Genomic DNA, 12,535 nt, shown 5'->3' on the forward strand with positions numbered 1-12,535 from the left:
GTGAGCCAATTTTTTATTTTTTCTAGTTTTTGATTGATTAGAAATATTTCGTTCGGATTTTCGGGGTTAAATGGGTGGGTCAGTTGAATATCATCTGTGTAAGCGTAAGTGGTGAAACCTATAGATTGACTAAGACTAAAGGTGAAAGAAAGATATTGAACAGCAACGGAGACAGAATTGAGCCCTGGGGGATTCCATAGTTGTGAGAAAATGGTTTAGAATTTGCGTTATTAAAGTATACTGTAGAAGATCGATTAGATAGAAAAGAAGTGAACCACTGTAATGATAGATCGCAGACGCCTATAGTTTGAAGTCTGTCTAAGAGAAGAGAATGATCAATGGTATCGAATGCTGCCGAGAGATCAAGGGAGAAGAGAATGACCGAGTTATGATGGTCAAGGTTATAGATAATGTTTGTGGTAAGGCCTATTAATGAATGTTCGGTATTGTGATTTTTCCTGAAACCGGTTTGATTAGGATGCAATACGTTTGTAGATTCAACAAAGTCCGACAGCTGGTTGAATATCACTCTTTCACTGATTTTCGCTAGAAAAGGGATGTTAGCAATAGGGCGGTAATTGGTGGGGTCTTCTAGACTAGTTTTATGGTCCTTCATGGCCACTGGTGGGCAGAGTCCTTCGTGTTCAACATGCAGGCCGTGTGATCCTGGTGGCTGTGGATAGGCCCAGGCGTCCATGGTACACTGATCCGGTTTGTGTTCTCATGGCATATCCTCTTCCGCTACCCCTGTTGCCCAATCTTCTGCCTCAGGGTTCCATTCCAATGTTCGATCCAAGTCTCTTGTCTTAATGGCTTGGTTCTTGAAAGGGGACGCCTAAGTAAAGGTTATTAAAATGAAATCTCCACCCTCTTGGGTTCTTGGAGACATACATGTCGAGAGCTTATATGTGAGTTTAGCATCTTTGAGAATGGTGGTCCGCGTATGGTGTGGTTCCTTTTCGTGCTTCTTTGTCTCACATCATGTTTGGCTGGGTGATCAACCTTTCAAAGTTGGTTGACTTTCAACAATTGGAGTATGAGTTCTGTTTGACTCCAGTTAGTGGAGAGTTTTCCTTCCCGAGACCCTCATGCAGAAGTTGCGGTCACAGATTCGCTTCCTGATGGGTTCTCATTGACCCCAGGTGCAGGATTTTCTTCAGGTCTTGGGGTTGATGGCAACCTCCTTGGAAGTGGTTTGGTGTACTCAGGCTCACATGCGTCCCCTTCAGTATGCTCTTCAGCTGTGGTCCTTGCAGATTTGTTCATTGCAGTCTGTGCTGGTGGCTTCAGTTCTGCAATCTGGTCCAAGGAGTGAGTTGTGCTTCTCATGGACGCCTGGTCAATTGGTTCTGGTTTCCAAAATGTTATTCAGTTGGCATTGGTGGCCTTCCAGTCATTGCTGGAAGGCAAAGCTGTGCAAGTTCTCTCCAACAATGCTACAGCAGTGGCTTACGTTGATCATCAGGGAGGAACCAAGAGTCATCTGGTAGTGTAAGAGGCAGCACCTCGTGGAGTGGGCAGAAGCTCACCTTCTGGACATCTTTGCTTCCCATATAGTGAGACTGGGCAACATCCAGTGGATTTTTTCAAGTCATGTGCTGGATCATGGCAAGTAGTTTTCTCGGGATGGCAGATTTAGATCTAATAGTGCGGTTGTGGGGTCAGCTGATGGATCTCATGGCCACCTGTTTCAACTTCAAGGTACAGCGGTTTTTCAGTTGGCACAGATTGTCAGACTAGAGGCTAGATGCTCTGATGCAGTATTGGCCGATGGATGGCCTGCTGTATGTCTCTCTATGGCTGCTGGTGAGCAAAGTACATAACCTGGGCTGCATAATCTCTGGATTAGTCCAGGCACCCGTGGTATGGGTATCTGGTTTGTCTGGTGGCGGATCCCCTTCCTCTGCCCCTCTTTGAAAAATCTTCTGACTTGGGGTCCCATTCCCATGTTTGATCTTGGGTCCCTTTTGTCTTATAGCTTAGCTCTTGAAAGGGAAGGCTATTTAGATAGTGTTTTCTATATCCTTTTAGGATCTCTGTAGTTCTCTATATTTCATGCTTATGTGCACATTTGGCCCCTCTTCGAGGACTGGTGTTATGTTTGGGCGATTGTTCCCCTATGTATGTGTCTGCCGCACATTTTAGAGTTTTTGCAGGATGACCTGGAGCAAGACCTTTCCTGGTCCTCCTTGAGGTGGCAGCCCTTTCCTCCTTTAGAGATCCTCTGGATGACATTTTGTCGTGTCTTCCTGAATTGATCCATTTTTTTGAGGGCAGCAAAGTTGATTATGTCTCCAGTTGACCCTTTGGTTCCAGCTTGGAATCTGAATCTGGTGCTTTTGGTGTTGATTCGTCCTCCATTTGAACCCCTTAACTCCTGTACACTAAGACCTTACTTAAGATTTTTTTTCTTGTAGCCATTACTTCAGCAAGTCGCATGTTAGAGTTGTAAGCCTTTTCTTGTGCTTCCTTTTTTGGACTTTTCAAAGGAGCATGTGGTGCTGCAGTCTGTTTCTTCTAAGGTTGTTTTAACCCCCCCCCCCCCCCCACCCCCGGTCATGTGAATCGGACAGATGCCCTTCTGGTTTTGAGTAGTCAGGAGGGTACTTTAGAGCAGAGGCAGTAGCATAAGTTGGATGTCCATAGTCCTCTGCACTTAAAGACGTAAGAGTTCTGATGGTGCCTTTAAGACTTTGATTGTGTGATGGATCGAGGAGGTTGTTGCTTCAACATACCTTCAGTTTGCAGGTTATTAATGCTCATTCTACTCACGGTCAGGTAGCATCCTGGGCAGAGTTCTCTGTCCCCAGTGAATATCTTTAAGGCTGTAGTTTGGTCTTCACTGCATTCTTTTGGGTGTCACTACTGTGTAGACCTTCATGTGCATCAGGATGCTGTTTTTTGGTGAGTGCATTCTTGTGGTGGCCCTTCAGGGGTTCTACCCATCATGGGTACTGCTTTGGTACATCCTATCTGTCTGGTCTGGAGGAACACTAAAGAAGAAATTGGGTCTTAGAACCTGCTAATTTTCTTTTTTAGTCCCTCCAGACCAGCATGATGCAAAGTCGTGGGTTGTTTTTTTTTGTTTTGTTTTGTTTTTTTCAGGAATGTGATCTGGTGAATTTTTTTTTTTCCCCTGGGGAATGTAAATGGTTATTGTAAAGCAGTGGCATCTGTTGTAGCTGGCCAACTGTGGGGACAGTTTTAGTTTCCTGTTCCAATCCTTTACAGCAGGGGTAGGGAACTCCGGTCCTAAAGAGCCGTATTCCAGTCGGGTTTTCAGGATTTCCCCAATGAATATGCATTGAAAGCAGTGCATGCAAATAGATCTCATGCATATTCATTGCGGAAATCCTGAAAACCCGACTGGAATACGACTCTCGGACTGGAGTTCCCTACCCCTGCTTTACAAGTTTTAGTTTTAAAAACAAAAAAAAAATTTAGTTCTGTTCTTACAGCTGGGATATTTGCATTGTTCTGCTTGGCTATTTGTTAGACTGATTCTATGAGGGACAACACAGCCCATTTGTACTGTTAGAATTCATTGTGTTCAATCTCCACTTGTTGGCTGAGGAACATAAACCCATCCATCTGTGCCAGTCTGGAGAAATTAAAATTAGCAGGTAAGACCTAATTCTTTCTGTGCAGAATCTCCTTCCCTCCCTTCTTTCTCCTTGCCCTTCCCTTACCCATCACTCTCCCCTCAATTATTCTCCAACCACACTACTGCTTTTTTTTATTTATTTATTTATTTTTTTTTTTGCACCTCTTACCTCAAATGCCCTACCTCATAAGCCTGCTGGGTGAGAGAGACGAAGTGCAAAGTTGACGTTACTTCTGGCAAGGCAGGCAAGCTGGGAAGGAGTAGGAGGCAAAACTCACATGCTTCATTGCAGAAGATCCTTATCTAATCGGATACGATTAGATGTTGGGGCGGTTGATTTGAAGATCACACTCCTCCCATCACTTGGTTTTGGGTTAGAAAAAATTGCTACAGCATGGGTCAGATATACTAGCTTTAGTCTTCAGTTCCAGTTACCACAAGCAGGTCAGGTTCTTCCCACCCCTCTATTAAGTGTAGCTAAACAGTAAACCAAGCAGCATGTGGATTTTTTTTTTAATTTCAGTTAACTGATAGCACTAAACATACCAAATATACCATTGCTACTTCATGAAATGAAATTTTGATGTCTTTCAGGATATCAGCAGCTCAATGACCAACAGTACTGCTGCTAGCAAGCCCCCAGTCACCCTCAGGCTTGTTGTTCCTGCCAGCCAGTGTGGATCCTTGATTGGGAAAGGAGGCTGCAAGATCAAAGAAATAAGAGAGGTTTGCATTGGATTAACTAACTATGAGCTGGAGAGTTGCTCCTAAAAATTACTCCTGGCAGAATTCTGTGCATGTGAGATCATGGTTCACAAACGGTTGGATCTAAGCCAACACAGGAGGAGGAAGTGACCTACTGTACAGCAATTCATGTCTTCCTCTAGTACCTGTCTGTACTGAATTTTATGCATAGCATATGCATAATTCTGTGAGGATGAAGAATTCTACACATTCTGCACTCAAAAGAATTCTGGTAGGAGTAAAAATGCTACATGTCTTCAAGGACAAATGCTGGAAAATGTTTAGAGGCAGCTCAGTCTGGCTTGAAGGTGGCTTGAACTTGGCTAAGTTGGTGCTTAAATGAGGGGGGAAATGTCTTCAAATATTCTTTGCTATAGAACTAGAGCGGCTGTCTTGATGTCTGCTTTTGAGGGTTGAAACCTGGAGCCTACTTTTAATAGATAATGCTTACTCTCACTAATGTACAGAGTTAAAAGCTGTACTTAGTTGGGAGTTCATTTCATGGTGCCGGAGCTGTACATGTGGCCTCACATGTACAGCCATCTGTCGGAGTACAATTTACCAAATGGTTACAGTGCAATAGGTGAGACATTCTAGACAAGTGGGCAGTGTCCCCATGGCTAAGTGCCATCTGCAGAAAGAATTGAGTTCGGATTTTTCTTTGTACCTCTTCTGTACTTCCCTGACCTCCTTGGCTCCTCCTACAGTTTTTCCCTTATGCATGTGTGCCTGCAAGAGTGTGTTCATTCTGCTCTCCACCTTTTGGCTTCGCACTTGGTCGGCAGATGCTGTTGGAGAGGATTTGGGGTAAGTTGGTTCAGACTCTTGACACTCTAAAGTGCCCTGTCTGCCTCAGGGTGGCACTGCCCGTCGTCATCTGCGGGAGTTCTGCAAATACTGCCCTGCTTCGGGGTTTTCCCCGCAGTCGTTTTTCAGTTCATGCAGTCTTTTCGGGGGGGGGGGGAAGGGTCTGTTGGGGGGAGGGACTGGGAATCCCTCCGCCGGTTCCCCTGCTGCCCGTCCTGCCCAATTACTCCTTGCCGGTATCCCCTCTGATTCCAGTGGGAGTTTTTTTTCTCAAATGGGCTGCGATCATGTACAATCAGTGGGTCCTGGAGTGGTGTGGGACGGATATGCTCTGGAGTTTGCCCGTGCTCTGCCAGATCATTTTCTAGCTTCTCCATGTCAGGCGGCCTGGAAGACGCAGGCTTTTCACCAGACTCTTCAGCGCTTGCTAGATCTCAAAGCGGTTGTTCCAGTACCACCTCAGGAGTGTGGCACCGGCAGGTACTCAATTTACTTTGTGGTGCCCAAGGAGGGACCTTTTGACCCATCTTAGATTTAAAAGGGGTCAACAGGGCTCTCAAAATTCCCTCTTTTTGCATGGAGACACGGTCTGTCATTCTGGTGGTACAGCCAGGGGAGTATTTGACTTCTCTCGATCTGATGGAGGCCTGCTTGCATGTTGTAGGCCTCCCATCAGCGCTTCCTTCACTTTGCGATCTTGGGTCAACACTATCGGTTTTGTGCACTTCCTTTTGATCTGGCCACAGCTCCCCGGACATTCACCAAGGTTATGGTGGTTGTTGCGGCGGCCTTGCAGACAGAGTGCATTCTGGTGCATCCCTACCTGGACGACTGGTTGATTCGGGTGAAATTATTTCAGGAGAGCACCTGGGTCACGGCTCGGGTGGTGGAGTTTCTGCAGTCGCTGGGATGGGTGGTCATCCTTTCCCAAAAGTCAGTTGGCCCCATCTCAGCGTCTGGAGTACCTTGGAGTTCTGTTCAACACTTCCCAGAGGTTTGTGTAAGCAAATTGCAATCAGATTCGCCTGCTTATGGTGTCCTGGTGTCCTTGGTCGCAGGATTTCCTCTAAACTAAACTAAACCTTAGGTTTGTATACCGCACCTTAGAAACATAGAAACATAGAAATAGATGGCAGATAAGGGCCACGGCCCATCAAGTCTGCCCACTCCAATGACCCTCCCTATCTATCTTTGCGGCTAGATCCCACATGTTTGTCCCATTTGGCCTTAAAATCTGGCACGCTGCTGGCCTCAATAACCTGGAGTGGAAGACTATTCCAGCGATCAACCACCCTTTCAGTGAAGAAGAACTTCCTAGTGTCACCGTGCAGTTTCCCACCCCTGATTTTCCACGGATGCCCCCTTGTTGCCGCGGGACCCTTGAAAAAGAAGATATCTTCCTCCACCTCGATGCGGCCCGTGAGATACTTGAATGTCTCGATCATATCTCCTCTCTCTACGTTCCTCGAGTGAGTAGAGCTGCAACTTCCCTAACCGCTCCTCGTACGGGAGCTCCTTGAGTCCCGAGACCATCCTGGTGGCCATTCTCTGGACCGATTCCAGTCTCAGTACATCCTTGCGATAATGTGGCTTCCAAAATTGCACACAGTACTCCAGGTGCGGTCTCACCATGGATCTATACTGTGGCATAATGACATCAGGTTTACGGCTGACGAAACTCCTGCGTATGCAACCTATGATTTGCCTTGCTTTGGATGAAGCTTGCTCAACTTGATTTGCAGACTTCATGTCTTCCCTGATAATCACCCCTAAGTCTCTTTCTGCTTCAGTTTTTGTCAAGATCTCGCCATTTAGGGTGTAAAGCTTGCATGGATTTCGGCTTCCCAGGTGCATGACTTTGCATTTTTTGGCATTGAAACTGAGTTGCCAGGACCTAGACCAGTGCTCCAGTAGAAGTAGGTCATGCATCATATCATCTGCCATTGAATTATTGTCTGTTGTGCTCTTGTTCACTACATTGCTTAGCTTGGCATCATCGGCGAATAATGTTATTCTTCCTCGGAGCCCTTCTGTCAAGTCTCTTATGTAGATGTTGAACAAGATCGGGCCCAGGACGGAGCCCTGTGGCACTCCACTTATCACCTCTGACATTTTGGAGGGGGTGCCATTCACCACTACCCTCTGAAGCCTACCTCCAAGCCAGTTCCCAACCCAATTTGTCAATGTGTCGCCCACACCTAAAGAACTCATCTTGCTTAGCAACCTGCGGTGTGGTACGCTATCAAATGCTTTGCTGAAATCTAGGTAGACAATGTCCAGGGACTCACCAGCATCCAGCTTCCTCGTCACCCAGTCAAAGAAGCTGATCAGGTTGGATTGGCAGAATCTCCCCTTAGTAAATCCATGTTGGCGGGGATCCCTTAGTTTCTCCTCGTCCATGATTCTATCCAATTGGTGTTTGATTAGGGTTTCCATTAGTTTGCTCACTATCGATGTGAGACTCACTGGTCTGTAATTTGCCATCTCCATCTTGGAACCTTCTCCGCAATTGTAGAGCTCGTCACGGTTTACAGGGCTGGGATAGAAAGGAACTCCAGTGGAGGGTTATAGGATTAAGTATAAAGAAGATATAGAGGGGTTTAGGGTGCCAGAGAGGGGGGAAGTGTTCCATTTTTGAGAAAAGCCAAGTTTTCAGATGTTTACGGAAAAGTTGGAGGGAGCTCGAATTTCAGAATGGGGATGTAAGATTGTTCCAGAGCTCAGTGATTCTAAAGGGGAGGGATGTCCCTAATTTTCCAGCCTGGGATATTCCTTTTATAGAAGGGAAGGATAGTTTTAATTTTTTGGGAGGATCTGATGGAATTAGGATTTGAGGAATTCCAAGATGGCGGAATAACGGGAGGAAGGATGCCATGTAAGATCTTGAAAGTTAGGCAGACACATTTGAAGTGGCCCATGGAGATTACTGGAAGCCAGTGAAGCTTGGACAGGAGTGGTGAGACATGGTCAATTTTTTTTTTTTTTTAATATTCTTTATTCATTTTCAAATCTTGCAACAAGTGTACAATATTCAATCAATTAATTCGTACAAAATCACTTGTCATTCTTAACATTATTATTATTAAATGCATATAAAAGAGACACCACCCACACCCAATCCATTCATCAGGAACAAACCCATTAAAATACAAGCAAGGTCAAATTTACTTTTTGCGAAAATAAGCTTAGCTGCGCCATTCTGAATCTGCTGAAGTCTATGGAGGCTTTTCTTAGTTACTCTTAAGTAGATTAGAGTTGCAATAGTCCAATCTGGAGAGGATAATGGATTGTACAAGGACGGCAAAGTGTGTTTGATGGAACCAGGATCTCACTTTCCTCAGCACATGAAGGCTAAAAAAGCATTTTTTTACGAAGGAGTTGAGGTGGTCATTGAAGGATAGTGAAGAGTCTATGATGATGCCCAGAACTTTGCTTGAGAACTCAAGCTGTAGTGTGGAGCCGGAGGACAATGGGATGGAGGTGGGTAAATGGTCTAATATTGGGCCAAGCCAAAGTAGTTTTGTTTTGGACTCGTTCAATTTCATTTGTACAGTGAGGGCCCAGGATTGGAGGTTCGTTATACATGAGGCTATGTTCTCAGGTTAGTGAGGTTTGAGTTGGTCTCGGAGGACAAGGATGTCATCAGCATAAGTGTAAAGTGTTTCTAGGGGGGATAGATGGAAGAATTTCAGAAAGGATATATAGATGTTGAAAAGAATAGGAGATGGTGGCATTCCTAGACGTAGTGAGGTAGGTGTGGGCCCACATCCATCCTCTCAAATATGCTCTGCTTCACAAGTGGTCGTTCTAGAGGCACATCTGGATCTCCCTGTCAAGCTCTGCAGTCTTCGTTGGTGGCTCCAGACCTCCCATCTTGTTCAAGGGACGAGTCTGGATCATCCACAGACCATGCTTCTCACAGATGCCAGTCTCCTTAGTTCGGAAGCACAGTTTCTAGGTCACTCAGCTCAAGGCACCTGGTCCACAGAGGAGGCGTCCTGGTCGATTAATGTTTTGGAGACCAGAGCCGTCTATTGGGCACTGTTAGCTTTCTGCTCCTTCTTTACGGGCAAGTCGGGGTTCTGTCGGAAAATGCCACGGCAGTGGCCTATGTCAATTGTCAGGGGGGCATCAAGAGCACTCACTGCAGTAGACTGCTCTACTCATGGTCTGGGCAGAGTCTCGCTTTCAGGATATCTCGTCCTCCCACATGGCCGGAGTGTAGATTGTTCAAGCGGACTTCCTCAGTTGTCACATGCTAGATCCCAGAGAGTGGGTGTCTAAGCCACATGGCCTTTCAGTTAATAGTGCAGTCTTGGGGGTCAGCCCCTCATGGACCTGATGGCCATGAGTGTGAACGCCAAAACACCCCGCTTCTTCAGCCATCGCAGAGACAGTCAGGCAGAGGGCCTGGATGCTTTGGTTCAACCATGGCTTGTTTGTATATGTTCCTCCGTGGCCATCTGTTCTACTCTACATTGTTCGTCCTCCAGGCCTGGTGGTTCTGGTGGCTCTGGATTGGCCCTGATATCCATGGTATGCGGATCTGGTGTCGGATCCTCTTCCTCTGCCTCTTTCGCCCAATCATCTGACTCAGGGCCCCATTCCTATGTTCGATCTGCGTCTCTTGTCTTATGGCTTGGCTCTTGAAAGGGAACACCTAGTTAAGAAGGGGTATTCAGATAGTGATCTCCACCCTCTTGAGGTCTCGGAGACTTTCCACATCTCGGGCTTATGTGTGGGTGTGGGATGTGTGGAGTGCTCTCTCTTCGTGCTTCCCTGCCTAACGTCTTGGAGTTCTTACAGGATGGCCTGGACAGGGGCCTGGTTTGGTTTTCTCTCCGGGTTCAGTTGGCAGCCTTGTCAGCAGCTGACTGCCGTTCCTGTTGTCATTCGCTTCTTGCGGGCGGCCAAATTGCTTAAGCCTCCCGTGCGACCATTTATTCCCTCTTGGGATTTGAGTCTGGGCTGGTGAGCCCTCCCCCCCCCCTTTGAGCCTTTGGGTGCCTGCACATTGAAGGACCTTACTCTTAAGGCGGTTGTCTTGGTGGCTATTACTTCTGCTAGGCATGTTTCCGAGTTGCAGGCTCTTGTAGATCTCCATTCCTGGAGTTTTCTAGAGAGCAGATCGTGTTGCAGCCTGTTCCTTCCTTTCTGCCAAAGGTAGTTTCTCCTTTTCATGTCACTCAGGCAGTGGTCCTCCCGGTGTTGAGTAGTCGGGAGGTATCTTCTGCGCAGAAACAGTTGCACAAGCTTGATGTCTGTCAGGTTCCTCGCTCTTACGTGCAGAGGACCCAGGAGTTCATGAAATCAGATCATCTTTGTCCTTTAGGGTCCTCATAAGGGGGATGGCGCTTCCAAGGCTACCATTGCGTGTTGAATCAGAGACTATGTCAGTGTATCTTCAGAAAAAAACCTGTTCCGGAATTCTCAAGGCTCAATCCACTTGGGGGTCAGGCAGCTTCTTGGGCTGAGTCTTCGCTAGTTCCTCCAGTGAACATTTATAAGGCTGCTGTTTGGTCTTCCTTACATTCCTTTGTCAGACGCTACCGTGTGGACATTCAGGCGTGTCGGGAGTGGTATTTGAGTGTGTTCTGGTGTTGGCCCTTCGGGGTCCCACCCATGATAGGGATTGCTTTGGTATGTCCCACTTGTAAGATACCTATACCAGTCTGGAAAGTTGCTAAAGAATGAGAAATTAGGTTCTTACCTGCTAATTTACTTTGTTAACCTCCTCCAGACCGGTATAGGACCCCACCTTATCTATTGTCATGTTGTTCTTGTGACTGTTGTGCATGTAGATTTTGTTTTTTCTGCGGGTTCTAGTATTTTTCTAGAGCTGGGGAGAATTGAAGAACAGTGACTGTGGCTCGGCTGGCATAGCTAGCAAGCTGTGGGGACATTTTCTTGCTGGGATCTCTCCTTTGCATTTTCCAACAGCATTTGGGTATATTAGTTGTTACTCCTGTTCAGAGTCTTGTTTATTTCTGTTTCAAGTTCTTAGTTCTGCTTGGCTGTCGGGCAGACTGATAGGAATAAGGAAAGGCACCTATTATGTACTATTCAACAGTTTTTTGTTTGTCTCCACCTGCTGGTCATGATGAGGCACCCTCCCTTGTGTCCAACTTCTTTCCCTTACTTCCCTCCATCCCATTGACCACATCTCTGCCCTCCTCTGTTTTTTAGACCTATTATTTCTTCCCCTCCCCCCGGTCTGGCACATGCACATCTCTTTGGACCCCCCCCCCCCTTCCCTCCCTCGGTGTATTTCTACACCAGGCCCCCCCCCCCCCACCTGAAGGCCTGCATAGTTTTCTCCCTTCTTTCTAGCGTCCTCTGGCTTCCTGGTCTCATCTTAAAAGCAGCCTGCAGAGGATCGCCGGTCGGCTGTAGCAATCCTAGTAGGCTGCTGTTGTCCTCCATAGCATGTTTCCTCTGCCGCGGTCCCGCCCCTTCCTCTGACGTATGGACTGTGGCAGAGGGATTGTGCTGCGAAGGCAGACAGTAGCTTGATAGGATCGCTACAGCACTAGATATCCTTTGCAGGCTGCTGTAATTATCTTTGAAGATGAGACCAGGAAGGATGCTAGAAGGGGGAAGAGATAGTCAATGGGCTGGAGGGAGGAAAGGAACTGGGTATTTTCTCACGGGCCAAATTTAACCTGCGGGCCTGAGTTTTACACTCTTGCTCTTGGCTATTGAGGAAAGCTGCCAAAGGCTTAACAAGATATTGTTTAAAAGCTTTATAGAATTTAGTCGAGTAGCCAACAAGGCCTGGCGCTTTGCCCACTTTCATGTCCCCATTGGCCCAAAGGATCTCCTCCTCACTTATAAGCATAGAGAGTTGATCCATTTCTCCCACTGACAATCTAGGCAGCTTCACCCGCTCTAAGAACTGAAAGAACTTCAGCAAATACATCTTGCTCCAGGGTATGCAGATTTTTATAGTAATGCACAAAAGCCTTATGAATATGAGGAGGTTGTACAGTGCGTCCCCTGGTGATAGACTTTTTTGGTAATAAAGTTGCGCAGAGCTCTCTTCTGCAACTTATGTGCTAGCAATTTACTAGACCTATTAGCTTACTCAAAATATTCTTATTTAAGAGATTGCAATTTTACACTAATATCCACCAGATCTATCGCCTGCAACTCCAAGTGCAATTGCTGAAAACGCATCTCCACCCCCCCCCCCAATCAAAGTTTTTTTTTAATGGGAACCCTCCAACGGATAGATTTGAGATAAGGTGTCCGATCTCTACTGTTCCCGACACTTATAAATAGGTCCCAGAGCTATAAGCTTAAGATTGCTTTCAATGCATCCCGAATGGCAGCAGGTGTGGAGGCATCAAACATAAGTGTTAAATACTCTTGGAGATCTTT

The 12,535-nt window shown here is 46.4% G+C and overlaps 1 protein-coding gene across 5 annotated transcripts in view; it reads left to right on the forward strand.

Moving 5' to 3' along the window:
- Positions 1 to 12,535, forward strand: part of PCBP2 (poly(rC) binding protein 2) — a 182,214-nt gene that overhangs the window by 50,774 nt on the left and 118,905 nt on the right. For all 5 annotated transcript variants that reach the window (XM_033938356.1, XM_033938357.1, XM_033938359.1 and 2 more), the window contains exon 6: positions 4,199 to 4,330. In XM_033938356.1, coding sequence (XP_033794247.1) covers positions 4,199 to 4,330 — 132 coding nt within the window. The remainder of the gene's footprint in view (positions 1 to 4,198; positions 4,331 to 12,535) is intronic.

The sequence above is a fragment of the Geotrypetes seraphini genome, chromosome 3 (genome assembly GCF_902459505.1).
Source record: "Geotrypetes seraphini chromosome 3, aGeoSer1.1, whole genome shotgun sequence".
In the NCBI taxonomy this organism is placed as follows: Eukaryota; Metazoa; Chordata; class Amphibia; order Gymnophiona; family Dermophiidae; genus Geotrypetes; species Geotrypetes seraphini.